The sequence below is a fragment of the Leptinotarsa decemlineata genome, unplaced genomic scaffold (assembly GCF_025532065.1).
Source record: "Leptinotarsa decemlineata unplaced genomic scaffold, Ldec_3_MD MMD2_tig00002974_RagTag_RagTag, whole genome shotgun sequence".
NCBI classification, from domain to species: domain Eukaryota; kingdom Metazoa; phylum Arthropoda; class Insecta; order Coleoptera; family Chrysomelidae; genus Leptinotarsa; species Leptinotarsa decemlineata.
Genome location: NW_027412578.1, coordinates 6057505 through 6084215, shown reverse-complemented (window position 1 = coordinate 6084215; position 26711 = coordinate 6057505). Strand labels below are relative to the sequence as shown.

Sequence of the window (26711 nt, the reverse complement as noted above, 5' to 3'; positions counted from 1 at the left end):
CGCCTATTATTCAGAGCTCAAACATCTTCTACAAATTTCTCACTGAAGGGCTAGAGATTTTGTAATTATGGAAAAGGGGAAACGTGAAATTGAATCAAAATTCAAAATCCCTTAATATAAACCCTGGAGGTTTGGTTACGATATCAAACGAGAATAGATCAAAGTTCGATCATTGGTATACCATACTCTATCGTTAGTTGTGACAATGTAAACACGTTTTTCATTTCGTTATACTCTGCCTGCCTAATAGATCAGGTTGTAAAATTTGTTGTCTGTAATTTTAAAAGGGTCGGCAATACATGTCGCCTATTTTTTTTTTCGTATTCGTAAGTATGAATGATCTTCATTTTCGGCCGGAATGAAGTTCATTCTTACAAAAAGGGGAGATGTAGTGCCCTTTAGATAAGTGTACTTATTCTTCTAAATATTGATTCATATATATATATATATATATATACTCTGTATATTAATCATTTTTACTTACAATTAGGTCAACCATGTTTTGCTAATATTGCGAATATATTAATGTATAATATGTAAACTATATTATCATTCGATGAATTGTTAATTGAAAATCTGGATTAGAACTAAAAGGACAATGGACTGACAGTAGAGTGAAAACTCCATCGGTTTTTTATTTCAAGCCCTTCATTATGAAATAACCTTTACATATGTAATGATCGCATAAACTATACCAAACTCGCCTTCGGCAAATGTTAGTGTATCAATAGCCATTACATGAGAGTTGCATACGATATTTTTTCTACACCCGGTGTATAATTGAGAACTGTGAATATTATATTCATTATATTTTAGGTAATAATATAAATAATAAATACTTTCATTGAAATATTACTCAGTACAAAATAACCTAACCTAACAAATGGCAGAATTCAATATCTGCAAATAATAAATCAACTCATATTATTACAAAATATTCTACAATCAAATTTGATGGAAAAAAAAGAAAAGAATTGGGTGAAGAGCAGAATAGAGAGACGAAAAACGAATAAATGAGAATATGGTATCTTATATGTAAAAAGTCACGTCTTAAACACGAAGAAAATTAAATATAAGAATGAAGTGATACTCTGCACAGCTGCATTTTCTACCCTAATTCCAAATCTGTACTCAGATTTCTGCAAGCAGCCCTTCTTTTTGATATATGAAGGGTAGCTATCTTTATAAAGAAAACATGGTTTTCCGTCATATAACATTTTATTCGACTATCCAAAATTCACAACTCTTTTTTATGTGACTTTCCTGAATAAGTTGACACATGAGGTGAAGTCATCGGTGAATCATCAAGATGAATAAACCTTTGAAGAATCCAGCCACTCGTGCTGGTGAAACGTTAAGATGTAATTCCAAACTACCACGACCTTCAAACCTGAATGAAAATAGTAACTCAGAAAAAACTTTCTCCAAAAACTCTGTATTTTTTGAATGAGTAGGCCAATCCAACATATAGAGAGAATCTTCTAGCAGAGGGGCAGTAGATAAATCATGAGTATGGTGTAGTAAAAGAAAAAATATGGAACCCAATCTTTCAGACCAAATGGAAATTATCAAATTGAAAATAAAAGAAAAACTGTTGTGTTGATTGTGTTCTCGAAAGATGAAACTTTGTAATAGGGGAGCCCAAGCGGGGATTTCATGATTTACTAAAGCGCGGCAGATTAATATACAGGGGGATACTTTGTTCCCGGTTAAGTACCTCCACCAAATATGAGCCCCATATATAAAGCCGCCTGTGAGGGATGAAGGATAAGATTAGTAAAAAAAAATTGATCATGAGAAATTTTCGAGCACGTCAGATTAAGATAGGGTGAGTTAATTACCTGCTGAAAAGTGTATATTCTAGTAATCTGACAATTTGAGAGTGACGTAAAGAAAGGGGAGGGCAGCAAAATTATAAAAAAATAACGTCAATTCAACATTTTCGAGCGTAGCTAATTTTTTTTTTTATTTTGAAGGAAATAATTCAAGGATAACGAAAAATATATAATCTGACGATTTCTGCAAGCTAAAATAAAAAAAATTCGTCGATAAAGTTTAATGCGTGCAGCTGTGTGATGCCTATATTTCCCTCTCCGAATTTCTATTCCTTTATTCTTCATTCACTTTTTCTCTATCTATTACTCTCTCACTCCGTCCCCACTCTGAATTCTGTTGTGATTACAAAGACACGTTCGTGATGAAGATGAAGATGAAGATGATGATTAATTAATCAATTGATTGATGGATGTAGCCGTTACTACGTGGTAGGAAATCATAATGAAGAAAAGAGAAATTAAACTTTCTATGTTTTTTACCACTTTTATTTGTAATTTCATCAGTTCGGACTTCCATTGTCTAATATAATATAAATTGATTTGATAACCCTGAGAAAATAAAAAAATATTAACCGAAAATAACAATTTAATTGAACAAAGAACTGAAATTACAAAGAAATAACATACAACAACAACCAAACAAATGAAAATTCTTTTTTGATTTTTTCAGGGTTATCAAATCAATTTATATTATATTAGACAATGAAAGTCCGAACTGATGAGATACACCACGAAACATTGTCAACCACCTTCAAACAAACGTTTTATTTGTAACTTACGTTACTGCAGTTTCGTCCTATAAGGACATTTTCAAACCTATACAATATATAAGTTTGAAATAGGACGAAACTCGGTAACGTTAGTTACAAATATAAGTGGTGAAAAACATAGAAAGTTTCATTCCTCTTTTCTTCATTAATTATTCAATTGATTATAAAAAATTAATTTTTTTTTAGCATTTTTTTAAAATTATTTTCTTATAAATATAAGTATGAAAAACATACACTTATTTATTTGCATGCTATTTCCTGAGCTTTTCAATTGATTAAGTTCAATGAATTGAAAAAAAAATATATTGTTTTTGTCAGATTAAGGGAATCCCGCTAGATAATCGTCAGATTATGAGACAGCACGTCTAAAACATAAAGATGAATCATATATATCTTAATCTGACGCGCTTGAGTATTTCAAAATGACGAATTTTTTTTGCACATCATAGTAATGGCCGCGAGTTTCCGTCAGATCGAAATCATCAGATTGAATGAGAACTTTTTGTTGTTGCACTCAATACCCCTTTAGAAATAGTAACGCGCTCGATTAAATTTTTTTTCTTTCCACTTTTATGTAAACGATCAGATTAGCATACCAACATTATCAAAAATACGTAGGTCATTGATGCTATCAATATCTGACGCGCTCGAGTATGTCCATGCAACAGTATTTTTTTACATATTTAAACATCTATAGCCGCTTCCCCCACCGATGAAAAGGTATATATTATATAACATTTTTTTCTTCTTATCATCTAAGCTTTGCATCCTAATATGTCTCTATGACGCTCGAGTAAATCCCCATTGTGCATCGTGGGCTCCCCTGCTATTGAGTAAGTTCGTTATGAGAACCCAGAGAGTATGAATTTCCGATAGTATTGTTCCTGGAATTGCTATATTATCAATCATCGACTGATTTCAGCATGATCCTGAACGAAAAACATCTGCGGATATAATTCAATCAACAGCGTTATTTTAGCCGGATAAGTAGGCGTGCACCAGAACTCACAGTGTGTAGTTGGGAGAGATGAATATTTCCAAATATTATTTCAAAATATTTATTTTCTAGTATTGAACGAATACTGATAATTTGTGAAAATTATCATCCCACCTTTTTATATGTAATTCAGTTTAACGTACGCTTGAAGTATTAGTGGATACGTTACTCAAAGTTTTTCATCAAATGAAATTCGACTCTACTTCTAGTACTTTCGAAAAATGTTTCATCTCTCCGTTTCAAAGAAAGTTATACATCCACCCTGATTAGCATTCAACCTGAATTTCTTATTTCATATCCTTCGAACCGAGTTTAATATTGCAGACATGAAACCTCAGCATTATTCAATGCAACATGAAATTTCAGCACGTTCCGCTTATACTTCCTTTCCCCTCCACGAATTTAATAACGATTTGTTCTGTCTTGAATACTGTTCGACGGTAAAGAATAGGCCATTTCTGGGGTTTTATGGTTCTTTTGCAACTCCTGTAGAGCAGGAGAACAACATGTAGCCGTTAGGAAAACAATGTTATCGCAAGTTGAAAAGTGCTTAATTACGTGCGTATTGAACAGTGCCTTAAACCAGAGCTGAAGTAAAAAGCAATTTTTGTCGCTCAATATTAAGGTCGATTATCCGCAGAGCGACCAATATTTGTTGATTCATGAACCTTCTGAATTAAGGCATTCTAACAGAAATGAAAATAAGTCTGATGACGGTATAGAGGAGATGTACATACGTATCAACTTTTCGAAATAAAATTTCTCAACATTCACCTTCCCCTACACAGTAGGATCTGGAAAACTACTTTTCTAGTACACTTTGATGTATAAATATATCAAGTATAAAACTGAGATGTGAAGTTTGAAAACTCGGTTTAATCAGGAGTAAGGACAGATATTTGATAGACAGGTAGTTGGGCGAACCAAGATGCCAACTTTATAATTCATCACTGTGAATTCAAGGGTTTTTAAACTCATAAATTCAAGAGAGAAGACCTACATAAATCGAGTTGCTCATTTAGGGGTATATACAGAGATATTCAAATTCGCTTCTGTATATGGGGATCTCGTAAACGATAAGAGAGTATCGGTTGAAGTGTGGCAAAGTTGTGTATTTCAGAGACCTATTCAATGATGTGAAGAAATCGAATATAGCTCTTTTGGTCCTGGAGATATACAGAAAAAACCAAAAAATCCCAAATTTTTTTTTGCCTATATCTTCTTTATTCGCAGACATATTGAAAATCTGTCCACATTTTGCTATTGGCACTTGATGTGGGCTCTTGGAATATATCCATGAATCTTTTATACAGGGTGTCATCTGACTTGGGCCACCCCAATCTTTGAATTTTTAAATACGGACCTGTATTTTTTGTTGTGGTTTTTGGATCGTAGACGTTCACTTCATACTGAGAAATCAAATTAAAATTTATATTTTGGTATTTTTCGGTAATATTCTTTTTTTTTTTTAATATTAGAAAATTTTATTAAAACAACGATAGGTTGAAATGTTCATCTATTTCGAAACTTCCAAAGAGTTTCTTGCTTCCGTTAGAGGTTGAGTCTTGTTTGAAAATCATCAGTGTTATTATTAGATTGACTGGAGCCTCAGCTATACTTGTTTCCTTATAACAGTCAGTTAGTTTGGCGCATGTTTGACAATACAGTCGATCATCACCTGTTAAAAATTCCATTTTCAGATGATTTAACAATAAGCTTTGCACGGACTGGTTATTAGTCGTTTTAGGAAAAGCTAGATGAAGTTCCAGAAATTCACATAAGTTTTCGGTACTTCTTGAACATTTACCACAAAGTAAACCAGTGAGGATTTTTCCAGCAGAAGATTTACAAACACAAGACGAGATGGGTTGTACGGAATCATTCAGTCCAAAGTGGTCAGGAGAGTATTCAACAAGAACCCCAAGAATTCGGAACAATCCTCTTGATGTCCTAACGAGATATCTAATGGACTTCAAAGGCTCTAGGAAATCGGTTGGAGGAAAAGATGATACCTTCTTACGAAACTGCAGCTGCATGAACAGTTGTTTGAGTTTATAATTGTGTGAATTATTCCCTTTTAAATTTCGGCCCTGGAAATTGGTTGACTGAGTTGGATAAAAACATAATATAACTTTCACGTCTCCCTATGTATCGTAGAGTTTTTCGACAGTTTTTTTTTCATTTTTAGGTACCTATTCATATTTTTTCCATTGCTCTGAGCGTTTTCTACAATGAACTTCGGATAAAAAAACCTTTTATGATTATTTGAAACATATCCACATCAAAAATATATTATATGTGTTTTAATAGGCAGAAAAAGAAAAGATAGCAATAATAACATCCGGAACGAATACTATAATTGTAATGAAAATTGAAATGAAGTAATTTATATAGGTACCTAAAAAAATTATTGGCGCAATAAACATTTTCAAACTCGGTTTTTCATATTATTAATTGCCCTCGATACACTTATTTGCTGCATTGTTGCGAAATCATTCAAAATCCTCAACCTCAAGTCTTCCACATTTTCTATCTCTCTATTTTCTATCTTTCTATCTCTGTCACCCATAGAAAATAGTCCAAAATAGTTAGATCTTGTGATCTTGCAGACCATCTTATTGTCCCATTATTTGTCTCGAAATGAAAGGACTCCAATTCGAACATTTATAGCACAATTAATTTTTTGTGTATATAAATTACTTACTTCAAATCAATTTTTATTATAATTATTATTACTACAATTTTTTTTCTGTTCATCAAAACACATATAATATATTTTTGTCGTAGATATGTTTCAGATAATCATGAAAGGTTTTATTATTCGAAGTTCATTGTAGAAAACGCTCAGAACAATGGAAAAAATATGAATATGTACCTAAAAATGAAAAAAATTCTCGAAAAACTCTACGGTACATAGGGAGACGTGAAAATTTCTATTGTGTTTTTATTATAAAGAAGATATAGGCAAAAAAATGATTTGGGATTTTTTTGTTTTTCCTGTATATCTCCAGAACCAAAAGAGCTATATTCGATTTCTTCACATCATTGAATAGGTCTCTAAAATACACAACTCTGCCACACTTCAACCGATACTCTATCTCTTATCGTTTACGAGATCCCTATGTACAGGAGCGAATTTGAATAGCTCTGTATTTCTGGTTTTTAATTGATTTGATAATTTCCATAGCTTCCAACAAATACATCTTCTTCCCTTTATTCCATATGTGTAGGATTTTGAGGTTGTCTTTATTCATCTTGTGTTTTTATTCTCGAAGATGTTTGTACATTGTAGATTTTTCATCCAAACAGACGTGTTCACGCAGTCTTGTGTCAAAATTTCTGCCGGTTCGGCCTGTATATACTGCAGAGCATTCACCACACTCTATTCTATATATACCTGATTTTTCATTCTATCCCCATTGGGTTTTGCATTAGACAGAGTTCTACCTGAATTATTATTACTTATGAAAGATGTTGATATTTTGTACTTAGAGGAATAATTTTGAATATTTTCTGAAAGTTTACCTGCCCAGTTGATGCTACTATACTTGACTATATTGTGTTCTTGGCAGTTTAAGTATAATTTACTCATTAGTGTTTTGTGAGTTTGACCTGTTATTTTTTTTTTCTATTAGAGAAATTGGTACCTGATTGTTTAGTGCAATTTGCTTAATTATTTTTAGTTCATCTTGAAAATTCTTTACAGGTAAAGGGATTGTGAAAGCTTTGTGTATCATCGACCTAAACGCGGAAAACTTATGTGAGAGTGGACTGAAAAAATCAAAAGAAATTGTACATTTTTTCCGGTGGATATTGAATTGAAAACCATCATTGACTCATGAAATATTCAAATCTAAGAAGTTGAGCTCCTTGTTTTGTTGGATTTCTACTTCTCATCTCAGTTTTATACTTGATAATGGGGTCAAACCCAAAACCGGTCGTATAGATAAAATCAACTAGTGAAAATTAGACAAAAGTGTTTTCATTCATTTCATCAAAGTGATCACGAATTACCACAAAATAAACAAGTCATCAATCAAGATGGATATTCGACATACAAGTATTCAAGTTACATTTTTGAAAATTTACATGTGCCTGTGAATATTGAATGCACAGTAGATCAGCCGGAAAAGTGAGGCGAGACCTCATTAACATAGAGAAATTCGTGTAGTAAATAACCTGTTAGTATAGTAAGCGACAAAAAATATGTTGTGTGGTAAATTGCGAGTTATTAGTTGTCTTTGAAGATGCTTCCGAACAGCTAAACTGAAAAACATGGTTCTTAGTGGACAAAGCAGATACATTTTGAGCAACGTGTCAATATTTGTGCAATGAAAGCAACAGCAGATGGAATGAGAATTTCTCTTGCGAAGATAAGGAGTAGCAGTAATAATAAGTAAAATTATAACCAAAATAACATTTCAACTTTGAAGGTTCAACAACGAGTGGCTGAGGCCAAAAGGATTTGCCTGCAAACTGTACGAAAACTCGAATGTTCACCAAAGTAGAAAATGATGAGAAAAACCATTTCCAAAACCAAATGGAAAGAGATGTAACTGAACTTGTGATTGATTATGCTTATTTTGCAATTTTTAGCAGATGGAAAATTAAATTTCCATATCAAAGAGAAACGAGTTCCTATGCTAGAGGAAATTCATGAAACTATCTGCAGAAATATTGGCTATCAGGATTTTCCGCACTCACAAGGTATCCGGTAAATGCAATTCTTAGAATCGCAGTCCGCGTTTGGTGGCCTGGTTTTCGTGAGGCTGCTACCCATCATCAAGCGAAAAATGGCCAGCTCCCGCCAAACGGTCATCTCCCACTGAACCAGTGGAGCGGAAAAAATTGAAAGCGGGGATAAGTGAAGGTACTTGAACGACCCATAAATAGTCTTCTCTAGGAGGAATCAGTCCAATCATCACCCGAAGACGATTGTGGATACTAACAATCAAAACGTCGTGAACTAACTTGGCTTGAAATCTCTTAATTTTTTTATTTTTATCTTCATTTTCATTTTGTATTTCTTCATTTTCAATTTTTATTCAATTGTTTTATTTTTACTTGTATTTTATTTCACTATTATTTCATTCCAGGTTTTTTTTGCTTAATATAATTGTTATTTACAGCTATTTATTTTTCATTCTCCTTTCTAAGTTGTTTCAGGAATTTCAAATAATTTTATATACTAGACAATGGAAGTCCGAACTAGTGGAAATCTGGTAGATGTTCGTCGTTCATGTAGCACCAGCATCACGCTGAAATAATTCACATTCAGTTCCGTTAGAATCCTAACTCATGCTTACACGAAGATAAATCCTAAAAGAAGCCACATCAGAAATTGATTGTTACGAAAATTTTGAGAGACATATTCTATTTAGTAAATGGTGAACTGAGGCTCACTTCACGTGCACCCTGTATACATTGTGTGTCTCATTGAGCTCACGTTAGAATTTACATGAAACGGTTTGTTACCATTCTACTTCACTTGCATGAAAATCAAGGTCGAATCATTGTTGTCAATGACCTGGTAATTACCAAGATACTCGTAATTAGAGGTTCTTTCTGGTAATTTCATAACGAAATTTATTCTGGGTAATCACCAGGTAATTGAACTCACGATAGACTAAATATCCCGGCATCATTTTGTATAATGAAAATGAGAGGTATGACGCGAATCATCATTGCCAACAGTTATATATAAAACCCTGTCACCATTCAACCCTTATCAAATCTGATCAATCGCTATAAAATGTTTTTGTACAGAAAAAAAAATATTGGAGCGTAATGTTGATGCGGTTGGAAAAAATATGTTTGATTATACCGGGTGTCCCACATTTTATGTGACAGGCAATATCTGGTTTGTTGAAGGAGATACACAAAAATGTTTCATACAAAAGTTTTAGGAGTTCATGGAAGCTATATTTTGATATAATTTTTAAATAAACAGGGTGTTTGGTGTAGGTGCTACAGACCAAAATTCCATTTTTCAAAATAGAATGCCCTGTATATCATTACATATTCAGATGCTACGTTAAATTCTGATATCATTTCATGTTTGGTTTTTGAAATTCGGTTACGGCGTTGTTGAGTTATTGCACTTTTCCTTAAATATAAAGTTTTAAAAAAACTTATTTACTCGTACACGAATCCAGTCTATATCTTTTATTAAATTGAACTAGACTACTACTGAATACAAACCATTATTCTCACCTCTACGATACGATATCGATATCAGTGTTGAATATAATATTGAAATTCTTGAGAACGTGAATAACTTGAGGGTGAATTGCTTTATATTGCACAATTTCATCAAGTAGCTTATGCTTGTTGATGCCATAGTAACAAATGTTGTTGAATTGTATCTACTTGTCAGTTCGATTCAGTGATTCTTTGCAAAACAGTAACTGTGTTCTTTGTGCGAAAACTCCAGTATGCCTTTCGCGTTTAGTCCAAGTGATTGCATTGATATGTTATTAATTTTTGGGGAATGTCAGAAAAACTGCCGTCAAGCACAACGTCTATACCAAGAACGTTTTCCAGACAGACCCATTCCGTCACGAATGACTTTTTCGAGAGTTGTAGAAAAATTGCGAACTGGGTCATTTCCTTCTACTATAAAGCATCGTCATCATACGAGATCTGTTAGAACTGAAGATTTAGAGATCATTGTGTTGGCTTATATTATTATTCATCCACATGTTTCTATCCGTACTCTTGCAGAAGAAGTCGGTGTGAGTAAATCTAATGTACAGAGAATTCTGAAAGAAAATAAATACCACCCATTCAAAATTCAGTTGGTACAAGGTTTGAAACCCACGGACTTTGAACGACGACTTGAATTCATTGCTTGTATTCAGGTAATATTACATGAAAGTCCTAACATATTCAGTCAAATTTTGTGGAGTGATGAATCGCGATTCCACAATAATGGAGTTGTGAATCGACATAACAGTCACTATTGGTCTCAAGAAAATCCCCACTGGGTCCGCGAAAGTAGTTTTCAAACTACTTGGGGTATTAATGTATGGTGTGGATTGTTCAATGGCCGCATCCTAGGACCTTACTTTTTCAATGAAAATCTCAATGGATTGCGATATTTACATTTTCTAGAAAATGATTTGATCCAGTTGATGGAAGATATTCCCATAGCAGAACGACAAGGAATTTGGTGACAACAAGATGGTGCTCCTCCTCACAATTCACAGGTTGTTACTGAATATCTGGATAGAACGTACCCAAATAGATGGATTGGTAATAAGGGCCAATTCGGTGGCCGGCTCGTTCCCCAGATTTATCACCGCTTGATTTTTTCCTATGGGGTAATTTAAAAGATATTGTTTTCACTACTCCCCCTTTGAATGTGGATGATCTGAAAATGAAAATTCGACTAGCGTGCAGTGATATTACGCCTGATATTATAAGAGCGACTTGTACGAGAGAAGTGATTCGACGTTTCGAAGCCTGTATAATATCTAATGGGCATCACTTTGAACAATTTTTATGACTTATTTCTAGGTACCTACCATTCTTATGAAATTATTTATCAAGTTATATTATTTACATTGTTATTAATTGAAGATTTGTTTTCGAATACACCTCTTTCAATTTCGCAATTGTTTCATATTCAAAATGATTCCTGACTGAATTCCACAACTCAAAATTGAAACCATTACTTCGAACACCCAAAATTTTGACTAATTTTCATGTGATCTGATGCAGAGAGAATAATTGTATGAGATATTTTTAAAAATAATAGTCGTTCTCAAGACTTTACATTTTAAGCAATAACTCAACAACGCCGTAACCGAATTTCAAAAACCAAACATGAAATGATATCAGAATTTAACGTAGCATCTGAATATGTAATGATATACAGGGCGTTCTATTTTAAAAAATGGAATTTTGGTCTGTAGCACCTACACCAAACACCCTGTATATTTAAAAATTGTATCAAAATATAGCTCTCATGAACTCCTAAAACTTTTGTATGAAACATTTTTGTGTATCTTCTTCAACAAACCAGATATTGCCTGTCACATAAAATGTGGAACACCCGGTATAAAACATAATTATTATGAGTAATCAAGTTGCCTTGAAACTTTGTTGGAATACCAGTTGTCAAATTTTCTCAAGTATATCATGACAATGTCATGAATTATTGTAACTGCCAACTACTGTTTGAATTAGTTTAGAAATGCTGTTTTCCATCAAGAAAAATGTGAAATGTTAGAATCCTACTTGATTTGACAGAAAACTAGCTCAAGAGCACTCTAGCATTATATCGATTCGTTTCCCGATCGTTAATTTCCGAATCGGCGTTTTTTTGCTGTGCTTCATCGTCGATTCAGGAACACTGAAAACGTTTTTGAGAAGAGGAGAACTTGAAAACGTATTGTGATACCTGAAGATACAGAAATTGATGTTTTAACCTACATTGCGGTAAATCCAAATCCATCAGAGATTCATCTAGAGAAATAGCTGTTCCACTGTCATAAGATTTCTCCTTGTAAGCAAATACTAGAACCTGGTGACGCTGGTTTATGAATAAATGCAGACAAGATTCAAACTTCTGAATAAATTATTATATACAGCGATGAGGCCCATTTTTCAAATCGGGGGATGTATAATAGAAAAAATTTTCATTATTGGAGTAGACATCCATTTCAAGTCTATCCCCATACTCCGCAAGGATGATTCAGTATAAATGTTTGGTGTGGTTTATTTAGAGGCCGAATTATTGGTCATTTTTCCACCATGGTTTTTCGAACGGAACTTGTTACATTAATTTATTACCAAGAGTGTTGGAAGAGTTTTTCGATGATCTTGATCTGGAGGCTCGTTAGATGATCTATTTTTAGCAGGATGGAGCAACAGCACAAATGGTCCTGTTAAGTGGCCTTTTCATTCACCAGATAATACACCTCTAGATTTATTTTTGGGTATTTATGAAAAATTATGTTGAAACTATAATGAATAAAATTGGTGGCCGAATTGTGTTGAAAGCAAGTCAGTTTTTTTGAATATCCACTCAATATTTTATAGCTTTTCATTCGTCAAAATTAATAAATGTTTGTACTAGTGAAAGAAATGAATATTTCCAAATAAGTTGCTCGTTTTCAACTTTAGACAGAAAGATGATACAAGTTTTATCATTCAAAATGTTGTTACGCATTGAAATGCGTAACAACATTTTGGGTTCCATAGGGGGTTCCATTTAAAAAATATAATTATATGGAATATTTTGAAAACGCGACTGTCATTTTTTTTCGTTTTCGGCATCAATAAGGTCATTAAGTTGTTGACTATAGCGTTCCTAATGTTTTAGCTCATGGAATTACTTTTTAGGATATCTATCCTGGTGAATTATCCGTGTTTCTTCCGCATTTCCATTTGCTAATCTATAAATGTAGTGCGTGTCAGCCATTTCAACGTTAGTAAAATTATTCATGATGGAATCACTGCTTATTGTCAACTCTGACTTTCACTGATATGACAACACTATCACTGTCAGCTGGTCCCCAAAACAGGTAATTTATTTTTGTGGTTAGGTACACATCATTTCATTTTGAAAAAAATTACTTCAATTCGCCACCTTCATACTGGATATCTTCCATATTTGAGAATATTTTTAAGAAGCCCAATACACTGATATTTCAAATGTTCATACGAAACACTTTTCGAAAATGTCACTTCTTCTAATGGATGTGACACGCAGTGTATAAGTAATCATCCAATCCGTCGTAGTATTTCTCAACAATAGTCATTTTTTCATAAAATCAATTATTAAGTTAAAATGGAATAACGAAGTATAACATCTTGTTGAAGTTCAGAAAAGTTCACCGAATATACAAAAACCAATTAGCACTATTTACAAAGATAATTTATGTTTCCATTGTAGATCATTTTCGAAAGAACACTTCTACTTTGCTAAAGCGACAGCTTCAAACTTCAAAAGACCAAAGTTTGCTGAATTGGAAAAGTTATGAAATTTCTTAGAGAGAATTGCAAACTTAAACATTTTAACATTTTCCCGTTCCAGGAGTATTTGAATTAATTTTCTAACTTCTGGAACGCACACATAAATGTTTAGGGAAAAGGTTTATGTACGTAGATTCCATGTAATACACAGACAAGAAAGACAAACATAGCAGAACTAATTCAATACTCATTATGAATTTCTGTATCTCCGCCGTATCTGTCTGTCTGTTTGTCGGTTTGAACACGATAACTCGAAAACTATTGAACGGATTTTTATACTGTTTACTCCAATGGATGGAGTGACCCCAGGAGAAGGTTTGTGTATGACTTGATAGTATTTTCTGTGAATTGGTTGAAATATACAGTGAATTTTTTTAATGTCACCCCCCCCCCTTCTATTTTTTGAACGGGTCAACTCAAAAAATAATTGAAATTTGGGGTGATGAAATTAATGCATGAATACTTTAATTTGAAGTGAGATTGACATATTGAAAAAAATTAAATAGAAAGGGAGGTCTTGTGACACATCATTTTGAAGTTCCTGACAAATACTTCACAACACTAAAATATGAAGTCAATATCTTCACCTACTACAAAATGACGAAACATTTAATAACTTCCTGAAGACAAACACATTAATATCAATATTTCTAGAAATATTCCTTTTTATCTGCCTTATGGCAATTTCAACAACCCAATAAGGTTTGTTAAGTTAGTTTTTGTTCATAAAAATGACAAAAACTGTCAGTACGACAATGAATATCTTTGTTGGAATATTCTCACTTAGTTTTCGGTTTTACTAGTCGAAAAGTACCACCTCTATTTATTGATCAAAATTCAACAGGGGAACTGCATTTGAATATTCTGGAAACTACTGTTGACCCTCTCATCACTGAAATCATGAATTCGATATGGATGTTGTATTTCAACAAGATGGAGCACCATCACATTACTTCAGACAAGTAAGAAACCATTTGGATACTACTTTTCCCCGTCGTTGGATTGGCCGTCGAGATCTTACAGAATGGCCAGCCCGCTTGCCAGATTTGACACGTTTGGACTTTTTTTATGGGGCTATTTGGGGCAAAAGTTGTACGACACTGAACCTGCTTCAATTTTGACGTTACTGTGTTCGAAAATGTTCGGCGTGAAATATCGGATGGGCTGTTCATATGTTGAGAAGTTCAAGGCAACCATTTCGAGCATCTTCTGTACTGACCTCAAGCTTATTACCTCATATTATGTAGTTAAATGCCAATGTATTCAGGCAACTATTAAAAGTTTCACCATTTTGTAGTAGTTGAAGATATTGACACTATATTCTAGAGTTGTGAAGCATTTGTCAGGAGCCTTTTTTTATTTATTTTTTTCCCAGATGGTGCCCAATCGTCATCTTAAAAGTTTCATCTGTCAATTTCACTTCAAAATTCGTGCATGATATTCATGCATTAATTTCATTATCCCAAATTTGAATTTTTTTCAAATAAAAGGGGGGGTAATTAAAGAAATGCATGTTATGAGTCCGGGCATTGATGTAACTTTTCCAGTTTTCGTAGAAAACGCTGCCTACTATTTTTGAGATATAATAAGACAATCCACTGCATATTGTTTTCAAAGGTCTACTACGAGCCATTCTGATTTAAATTGAAATTTTAGGAGTTGCCGCAAAATTAAAACTATTGCACCAGAAAATGAATTTGCAGCCTGATGCACCAATACGACACGCGTGATGAAATGAGGTTGGAATATTTCAGAAGTTTTCTCTATCGAGTGTCATTTCTTCCTTCATTTTATCTAGATTCACTGCTACTGATACTCACGTTCTTATACACTCCTGTCATGAATAGATTTATCATTTCAAAAAATTGTTACCATTGTTGAGTTTCCAATTTACTGAATACAACTGGAATCCTATCAACCGGGATTCAGTCAACCGGGAACTCTAAAACTCATAACTTTCAAAATTTAAATACTTGCTCTCCTCTCAACAGGAACTATGGGGCCTTTCATTAACCGCTCCCTATTTTTAAATATGAATAAAATGAAGTATGTTTGAGATATCATTGGAATTTGTTATTCGTCTGAAAGACCTATTGATGCTATGTGTGGAATATAATATCGTTCAAATATCCGCCACAATTTCTCTGGGTGGAGGGCATCCGAAAGGTCCGGTTTTCCATGACTCTGGCGCATGAATCAGAATGAATTTGACCGATGGCCAAGAAAAAGTCTAATGGGATCAAATCGCATGATCTCGGTGGCCAGTTCACATCACCTCAACGTGAGATGACCATGCCCTCAAATCTCCAGTGCAGAATATCCAATGAGGCATGAGCTGGGTACCACGTAGCGCCATCCTGTTGAAACCACATGTCGTTGGTGTCTGAATTATTCAATTCAGGTCAAAATAAGTTGGTGATCATTGATCTATAGGGCTCGCTGTTGACATTGATGCCCTGGCCAACGTCAAAGAAATATGGACCAATGACGCCGCCAGCTGAAAATCCAGACTAAACAGTGACTTTCTTGGGATACATTGATCGCAATAAGACCTCATGTAGATTGGTATCCACCCAAATTCGACAATTAAGTTTGTTCACGTACCCATTCATCTAGAAATGGGCCTCATCGCTGAAGATGATTTTTCGTTGAAAATAAGTGGCAGTTGCCAACTGCGCCGGAGCCTATTCAGCATACACACGTCGTTGTATATGGTCGTTTACCTGCAGTTCCTGGGTCAGTTGAATTTTGTGCGGTGGAAGGCCCAAGTCATGAAGCAAAATTCGCCAAGTTGTAGTCTACGTGTTGTGAGCAACACGAAAGTAACTGTCTCGTTTTCTCCTGCTCACTCTCACAGACAGCGGCGATGTTTACAGCAAAACTTGTGTTTCGTCGATGTTTGAGTGAACCAATGGAGGGAAATTCATCCACCACGTTGCGAATAGTCCTCTCAGTGGAACGATTTGGTGCACGTAAAATTAGCGAAGCGCACGTTGCCTGAACAGAACACTCATTTTGATAAAACAATTAAATTATCTGTACGTGTTGTTGGAAGCTGTAGGTATCCGTCCATGGTGATATGGCAAAATAGAATGACAACTAATGTGACAGATGTAGCTTCAATAATATGCCTGTTATCAATTATAATAATAATCATAATAATGATAATAATAATAATAATAGCTTCATTGTCCAACAGTTACCCATTTACAGGACAATATAAAATTTTATTCACAATACTTAAACATAAACGGAAAATGAAATCAACAAAAAAACTAATTCTAAGTACCTACTTCAAGTACACGTTAGCAATTCTAATAATGTTCTGAAGGTTAGTGAAGAATAAATCACCATGGGCACAAATGCTATTGAAATTTGTGCACATAACATATATTGGGGAATTGAGCATAATGTTAGTTCTTGCTCTGGACAGTCAACTCTCTCATTCCCTAACTTGGATAAAAATATGAGCGACGCACATTTTCTGCGATGCTCTAAACTAAAGAGTTCCAAAAGTTCATATATGACATCATTACTGATACCTCTCTCAGGGTAAGAACCATCTATTCAAAAAATTAGAAATTTACTGAACTTTTTTTGAACTCTTTCAATGGCTATGTTATGAATCCCATAGAATGGACTCCAGACGATACTTGCATATTCTATCTTCAAACATACGTAGGAGAAATACAACAGTTTCATGGCTTTGATATTATGAAAGTTTCTGCAATTTCTAACAATGAAACCATAAGCTCTGAAAGATTCTGAAACTTTTTGTGAAATATGTCTACCAAATGTTAATTTACGATCGAATATTACCCCTAGGTCTTTGATCTCATTACATCTCAGCAGATCTGAATCCTGTATTACATACGGGAATGTATAAATTTCTTTTTTCGACTATAACTCACTACTTTACATTTCTCAACATTGAGTTTCAATTTATTATTGCTACACCAAGCAACAAGAAATTCTAATTGAGATTGAAGATTTACACAATCTTCCCTTCCTTAATTATAGAAAATAATTTCAAGTCATCCGCGAAGCATAACCGCTCACAAGCTGAACTTTCACATAAGTCATTGATAAACAATAAAAATGAAAGAGGACCTAGGTTGGAGCCCTGAGGCACACCAGATGAAGCTATATATGTTCTAGATTTATAACCTTTGTTATAATTTCAAGGACACGAATTATTTTCTACATTTCAGATAGGATTGCATCAGCTGACAGGCAGTATTCGAAAAACCGAAACTCATCAGTTTATTCAGCAAGATACCATGATCGATTTGATCAAATGCTTTAGAGAAATCCGTGTATATAACATCAACTTGGCCATTGTTATCTAATGCTTCGGAAATAAATTGAGTAATAAAGACTAGATTTGTAATAGTAAAACGCTTAGTAACAAATACATGTTGATGTTGAGATAGTTGCCGTTGAACAGAAGCATATATGCGATTATATGAAATAATATCAAAAATTTTAGAAAACATGCATAAAATTGATATAGGCCTGTAATTCTCTATATATAATTTTTCATCACTTTTGTATATAGGACATAATTCAGCTAATTTCCAAATATCTGGGAATGTTCCAGATATCAGATATGAATTAAAAATTATCGTTGAAGGTTCTGCTAATGCCCCTGCACAATCCTTTAACAAAAATGATGGGATCATATCTGGGCCTGATATCAGTCTGTCCTTTAGTTTTTTAGTTGCAGATATAACCTCTTTTTCTTGAATGGGGTAAAAATCAATATGATCATTATTATTTATTGTACCAACTTTGTTGGTACAATGGAAACACCTCACTGAAAAAATTACAGTTTGTTTCCTAAGTAGGTTACTGATCCTGGTATTCTTGTGCTGTTATTCTAAGAGTGAACATATGACCAGAATCTGCTAGGATCTCTAAACAACATTGTTTGTATGTTAGCAAGATAGTTATTACGTGCGGTTTTCATTTGGCTTTTAATCAAAGCACGCAAACGTTGGAATACAAATCTATCCTCATCACGTCATTTGTCAAACTTCGAAAATCCTTGTTGGAAGACCCTATTCAAATTCGCAAAATGTTTCACAAGCAAATTAATAATTTTTGTTTTGTTTCAGGCGAGCATCCAGCTGCTATGCATCACGGACATGGATCTTTGACAAGATTCTCACATTTCACGCTTTTGCTGAGCCTTGTGATTTTGCTGATCCTTCGTCCTCCTACGTAGCAGATTCTCCGAAAACTTATCTAGGAAAAAACATAATGTGATTTAACAAGTTTTGTTACATAGTTTTATATTGGTCCAGAAATTTTTATATATCGTCATTGAAGAAAAAACATTGGTGTTACATTCTATTTATGGTGTTGATGATCCCTTTTTATACTCATGATTCACAATAAAATCATTTGGGTTCACTCAATTCACTTTCCACACTGGTAATACTGTAAAAATACCACACGATAGTTTTTCTTATTTAATTCCCGATTTCATCCTGTTCATCTGCAATTTGGTAAAAAATTGGACTAAAACTCAATATATAGTGCAACTTTTGGTCGATAATTGTAAGATATCGTTCTAGACATATATTACGGGATCATCAACTTCACAAATATCTACTTATAGTTGATGGACATATGGTGGATTTGACAATAAAATTCATTGTATGTTTTTCAACGATTGGCTGATATGTTTTTTCGTATTCGTTGTGTAAATATTTCAATATGTATCCAAAATAAGGGGGGCCAGCAGTTGGAAATTAATGATGGACTTTCAAAATAATGGTAGGTTCAAGATACTTGCCTAATACTGTAACATCAACAATATCAGAAGCTATTTTTTTTCCAGTTCATTACAGTTTCCGATTTTCCTCAATTTTCTGATCAAAATACCACTCCATTTTCGTTCGTCTTGAATTCAGTTGATGAAACAAACTTTTGTACCAATATCTTGTATATGGCAACTACAATAATACTCATTAGGTACTTCAATGGAAGTCAGATTTTTCAAAATTCAAAATAATCAAGGATTTACTGAAATATTTTCAGCTGAATATATTAATATAAAAAAATCAATTTCAATAATGACACAATATTAATTGGAATTGGTCAGTTATATCGCTGTCAATTTAATCGCTTTTAGAAAGAAAAATTTCATTGCAAATTGATCACCTGTTTACCAAAATTTCACTTTATGGACTTTCATTGATTTTCTCTCGGATGATATTACATGATGATGGAAATTCAGAATATTTTTTCCAGTCGAACCCAATCAGTTTTCGAAATATAGCCAAGGTACGTCATATCTTCCGTTTAACACTCCGATGGACGACCTCAGCCAGACTAACACCTATACCCGAGGGTTGTCTATTAGGACCAACTCAAATATAACAAAGTCTCACCTCAAAGCTTTGGTTATTTTAAAAAATTCTTTTCCATAAGTTGATTTGAGGTATTTTCAATAACTTGACGAAACAATATATTTACTTTTGATAATAAACACAAAAAAACTGACAAATGCAAAAACCATGCTTTTTGGCTTTATCGTTAGAATAATCTATCATAAAAAGAAGTAACGAATATAGAGATGAAATAATTCGTAAATTGGAGAAATAAAAAAAAACAAAAAACAAAATTTTAATAAAAAATTAAAAATTACTGCGCCACTGCAGAAACTGCATTGACGTGAATTAACAGTACCGGACTCAGGACCAGTGCTGAACACATTCTCTACAACTCAATATTATGTGACTCATACAGAGCCAAGCTTTACAAAAATAACGAGTTTTTTTCTTTTTGCAATATTTGCAGTGCCCTCTTCTATTGGGTGGAGGGTCAGGTTTTTCTTCAGTGTCGAGTCCAGTATGTTTAGCTATTGCATTTCGAATGTAGGAATGTAAACCTGAGATAGTAGCTCTGGACTGGATATGGTCTTTCATTAACTCCAAACCCAAATTATTGATCAATACTCTTCTCTGTTTACTATGATTCTGATTCGTAATTATGGTAATTATGAATGCATTTATGCTAGCAATGTTCAAAATACCGTAAAACACAACTGAAGGTCATCGTTTCGTATTCCTTGCAACATTATATCTGGAGCTCATTTCATCCACAATATCGAATCCATATTTAGTAGTATTATAAAATAAAATAACTTCTGGTTTACCAGTTATTGGATCCACTGTTGTGTAACGAAGATATCATCAGCACATTCTTTCTCTTTCTGGGCGCATAAGAAGATGGCATCATATGAACACCAAACCCAAAAATGAAGAAGCCTACTGGACGATCTTTAGTATATGTTAAAATTTGCGGCAGTTCTCTTTTATTGCTTTATATTGTACCCACGATGGTGAGTCTATATTCTGTCTTCAATTTTTGGATGAGATCGCAACTGACAAACCAGCGATACATAGCAATATTTCTCCAAACATCAAACCGGGGATCTACCTAGATTGCACTGCCATCTGCTAACAATAATTCTCATAAAATAACAATCCTCTACAAACTCTTTCCGTTCGCCGCCAGACGACATCATTCAAATGAAATTACATATGCGGTCGACGGTAGTCTAATGGGACAAAGGTATGAAATCCCAAAATGCAAAAAAAGATATGGTGGTAAAATAAAGTATGAATTATACCTTTTCAAATACTTGACAGGTACATAAGATGGCAGATCTAGATAAAATTTATTTCAAACATAGCAAGGTTTAATGTATTTTGCTGAAACTAATAGACCACCGTCGTGCATCAGTGTTAATAAAAGAAATAAACAACTACAATTCACATATTTCAGTCAATAGATTTTTTTTAAATCAAATCACCTTTTCTATCCTATTTTATTCAATTATCGCCAATTTTATAAACTTCATTGTCAGATACTCAGCTAAGTAACACAGCAGCAAAGAATTCCAAAATTGGGATCAGGAAATTTTCCACTGTCCAAAAAGTATGTTCTTCATAAATCACTTTGAAACTGTTTCTGTTCAGAATTAATACCTGAAATAGAAACAGTGATAGGGTATTGAATAATGTTGATAGTCGTATTTTTACCTAAATACTCTCATCTATCTATCACCAACCGTTATTTGGATTTTTAGGCACCTGATGGTGGTGAGCCTCACCACCACCCCTTTTTCACCTGGTTAGTAGGCTAGTAGGTTAGTAGGCTAGTTATTACTTTCTCTATCTCAGTTGGTTTGTTCTAGCCTGGAGTTTGTTCTCTTTGATTGTTTTAGTTATTTCATGAAAACATGAAAATGTCGTATGTCGATGTATCCTCAGAAACTGTACGAGAATACAAACATCTTGTTGCCACAACCAGAAGAGTAGACATTGATTTCAAAAACTGTGAAATGTCATAAACATGAAAGTTATGTATACAGTGACCATTTACCTACTTGATGGAAATATTACTATCCACGATGATGATCAAGCAATTCTTACAAATGAATTTTCATTCTAGATGCATTTTGTCATATCTTCATTGGTAGCAATAGTATACAGGGGGTAATATGAGTACATTAAAATAGTGGTGTGACGTATTCCTGAGTCCTGGAATGCTTCGTTTTTTGAGGGGAAATTCTCGTTGAAGTATTCATGTCAAAGATACATATCTTTCGGGTAGTGGTGGCAAATGTGAGATTTCTTCAATCGGTCCGAATGAGATTCTATTCGTTTTGTCTCACTTGACTATTTCGTATTTGTCTGGTTCCATGAATAATCGGGTTCTGAAAGGCTTAGAGTTGATGTAGGCAGCCATCAGTTCTTTTTCTAGGTTAGATTAGGTTAGGTCTAAAGTAAGTGGGCCTATTCGATCCTCCTCTGCAACCTGCAAAGGTTTAAAGTAGCTCACACTCGACCAAATAAACCCAGCTTCTTAACGAAGCCGATTAATTCGTATGGTGAGTGGTCTTTCAGGTCAGATGGTGAAAGTACGGCTCTGCCGAACTCTAAAAACATGATTCGGTCCCAAGCGGGGCAGATATATGATCTGTTGTTCCATCGTTAATGAGGTAGTCGGATAGTCAAGGTTCAAGATTCCCTCCTTGATACCCGCGACAACCTATCCCATATGAGGTTTTTCGCACATCAGCTACACCTGACGATGCCTTAGATTCACCCGTGCAGGGCTTTTTCGCCTCTGGTCTTGGTGAATCATCACTTGCGCGCAAACGTTTGTTAAGGTGCTCATCGGGGTTTGTTCTTCCACCTGAAACAGATTCTACGTACGCCGCTCGAGAATTTGGTGCAAGGCGGTTTCATACCCTGCTCTTGAGGAGACGACTCAGTCGTTTCCTGGCTGCACCACCCAACCTTGCTTTCAGGTTCAGTTATTGGATCAGAAGTTGGAGAGATGAGAAGCTCTCGCTCCTGATCTGAATTTATAGAGAGGTCAGTAGCTCATAGTAGCTCATAAAGATTTTTCAAGTTTACTCTGTCCATAAAAGTCCCACGAGTAGCTAGGAAAAGAAGATCAATTACGGCAGAGCCCCGCATCACCGTTACAAGGCGATGCTACGACGAGAGGGTGCCCGGTATCTCGAAGGTACCGTAGCCGGTAGGCTCAGTGTCATTCATCCTCCCGGCATGGATACACCTTAGGATTAGGCCATCGTTGGGATGCCATTCAGTAAGGGATTAACAGAACCACAAGTGATTCTGTCATTCCCGTATCCAGCGGGGGTACGTGGAAGCAGGCATCTGATGGCCGGTTTGCTCAACCTCCACATCCTAAGCCAATTCACTCGCCAAAAGAAGCATGCACAGTGGTTCAGGCAGTGAAAGATAAACAAGTTTAGCCAACCCGCCTTGTGTTTGTATAGCTGTTATCTCTCTGAATGGTAATAATAATAATAAGTTCTTTCTATGTTTTTCATCACTTTTATTCGTAACTAACGTTACTGCAGTTTCCTCCTGTAAGGACATTTTCAAACTTGAACTTTAAACTAACATGGGTTCATTATATTAACCCTCATATACCACCTCTGTAGGTACTTAGCTTGATTGAGTACCTGTGTTCACAGTTTATAATGCGGATGTGCCAGTTTGAAAACCGGTGAGTAGACACAGAGTCACCCACCAGTTTTCAAATTGGCACATCCGCATTGTAAACTATAAATACAGGTACTCAATCATGCCAAGTACCTTAATTAGCACCTAAAGGGATGGTATATAAGGGCTGAAGTAATGAACCATTGTTAGTTTAAAGTTTAAGTTCGAAAATGTCCTCATAGGACCAAACTGCAGTAAAGTTAGTTTCAAATAAAAGTGGTAAAAAACATAGAAAGTTTCAATTCTCTTTTCTTCATTATGATTTCCTTCCACGTAGTAACGGCTACATCCATCAATTTAATAATACTTTTTTTGCAATTCTGATATTTTGCAGACATAGAAAACAGATTGACGAAAAATTGAGCGATAACGGAAAAGCACAAGAGTCCTGGCAGAGATATTTGAATATGAACAACTCCAAGATTGTAGACTATTTCGTTGGTCAATTAAAATCCACTATGAAGTGCACACACTGTGGACACTCATCAGTAATCTTTGATCCTTTCTGGGATTTGTCCCTTCCCATACCACAAAGATCTGGCCAAGTGAGTTTGTCGCATTGCTTGGATTCTTTCACAAGAGAGGAAACTCTGGATGGAGATGAAAAACCAGTATGTTCGAGGTGCAAGCAAAGGAGAAAATGTACAAAGTCTTTATCAATCTATAAGTTTCCCCGTATTTTAGTAATTCATTTGGAAGGATTCTCTCCGACGGAAAGGTTCAGTGGCAAATTGAATGTTTCCATTGACTTTTCTTCAGATGGATTAGATATGAGCAGTTATGCAGCAGACAATGTGGCTCCTTGTCATTATAATCTATATGCACTTTCAAATCACAGTGGGACTACTTACAACGGACATTACACAGCACATTGCAGACACCCATATAGTGGCACATGGCATGAATACAACGATTCACAGGTGTTCCCAATTTCGCCAAAATAAATTGTGAGCAATGAGGCATATGTCCTCTTTTATGAACAGGAGGGAACGAAGCAGCACCTTTGATGTGTGTTTTTTTTTCTTCTTTCCATTTTTTTCTTCTTTCCTTTTTTCTTAATAATCTTAGTTCTTTGAATTGATTTGTATTTCTAGTTGTGTGACAATATATATATTTAATATACATAAAAATAAACAGTGGTTTCAGGTAATGAAATTACAAACCAGGCTGGAAACAAGTTTTCGAAAGGAATATGTAGATCTCAAATTCAGCCACAGAGAAAAAAAGAGATGGAGAGATGTTTACAAATCGATAACCACTATCTCGAAATATGAAATGTCTTTAGTGAAAAAAGATACATTAGAATGTCATGAATACTATATTTCGAGTCTGAGTGAAAAAAATGTTCTGAATTTCCACCGTCATGTAATATCTTCCCAGACAATATCATAAAAATCTATGAATATCACATAAAGTGAATTTTTTCTTCTGATCACCCTGTAAACAGTAATCTGCAAGTATTTTAGGACCGATCCATATCCGATCCCGTACATTCGATTCAGTATCTCGTATGACAGACTCGTGACAAACTGCGTGTCATATTCATTGATGAACCCAATTTGCAACGCGTAATTACTTTTGGATAAAGGGACGTAATCACATGGATCCATAACAAATTAACCAGGAATTAGTTTGGATAGATTTGAAGCTCGTAGTTACGTTTCTACATGCTTCAAAGCATTCGTAAAACGACTATTCACAGATTGCTGATTTCCATGCTCTATTTCCCAATGCCTAGGTAGGATTCATGATGATCAAAGAATCCATTCTGTGAGGTTAACCTATTCAATTATTGAGGCGGGATATTTCGACCCGTTTTTCCTCGGAAGGGAAAATGAATCTGTTCCGTTTATTACGTTCAATATTTTTTGTTCAGTAATGAATTAGGTCCTGTTGATAATCAGGTGTTTCATGAACAGTCGGAATAAAAAAAATCACGATTAAGGAAACGTTTGAGACGAACCTTTTTTGTAGAAGGACTTTAATGAGAACCCAGTAAACGGTGACAAAAAATTATAGTATCATCAAAAACTATGACACATCTAAATATATACAGTTCAAATTGAATTTGAAATATTTTTAAGAGAAGTCAGTTTTTCAGAAAAGATCTTTCTGACGTTCAACTCGTACATTTACATACAACTCTCCTATAAGTCACTTTGAAAAAGTCATTACGAAAAAGCTAATGTGATAGCGAAAAATGTGATATTTTCGAAAATTAAGTTTGTGAAGATCAAATAGTTTCCGATGTAGCTTGTGAAATCACTCTGGATTTTTATTAGTAACGGCCTAGTCGATCAGAAAAACCTCACTTGATAATATTTTCATCGTAAATTCAGCCTGAGTTACAAGCTGGAATTTAACATCACATCAAACAAAAACCTTTTTATATTTTGATATGAACAGGTTAGGTTACTTTAGGTCAAAAGTGAGTGGGTCGATTCGACCGTCCACCGCAACCCTCAAGGGTTTATTGTGGCTCACACTTACTAACACTCGACCAAATAAGCCCAGCTTCTTAAAGAAGCCGACTAGTTTGTATGGTGAGTGGTCTTTTAGGTCAAATAGTAAGTGTACGGCTCGGCTAACTAAGGTATGCCATGCTCTTTCGCCAAACAGAGGCGACAGACACTGTCTTCTGACAGTTTGAGTCTCTGCATATGATGATTCAGATGACAGTGACCTGTGAGAAGGCCTGTAGTTCATCCCTATTATAGTCCAACAACTGTTTAGTTTCAAGCTTCGAAGAAGGGTGAATAAACGCCTAGGAGTGAGCCAATCCTGAAAGATTCTGCCAGAAGTCCATAAATCTTCTTGCCACTGAGGTACTCTATCTCTGTTTAGCAGAGCCAAAAATGATGCCATTGACAGAGTATGGTTCGATGAAGCTGCTTGTAGGGAGTCAGCATCTTTTTTGCCTTCCAGGCCAGTATGGCTAGGAATCCAGACTAGAGACAATCTGTTAAGTCTTCCTATCAAGAAGAGCCGTGTTCGGCAATTTGTTACCAATTCAGTGGTACTTAGAAAACGGTCGTATAGGTTCTTAGGCAAGTTGATATCACTGTCCTGAGGC

The 26711-nt window shown here is 34.7% G+C and overlaps 1 protein-coding gene across 1 annotated transcript in view; it reads left to right on the top strand.

The window, feature by feature from the left end:
* dpr8 (defective proboscis extension response 8) overlaps positions 1–20572 on the top strand; it is a 486244-nt gene extending 465672 nt beyond the window's left edge. Inside the window, exon 5 of the mRNA XM_074177347.1 lies at positions 18701–20572. Coding sequence (XP_074033448.1) covers positions 18701–18810 — 110 coding nt within the window. The 3' untranslated portion in view covers positions 18811–20572. The remainder of the gene's footprint in view (positions 1–18700) is intronic.
* The last annotated feature ends 6139 nt before the right edge of the window (positions 20573–26711 follow it).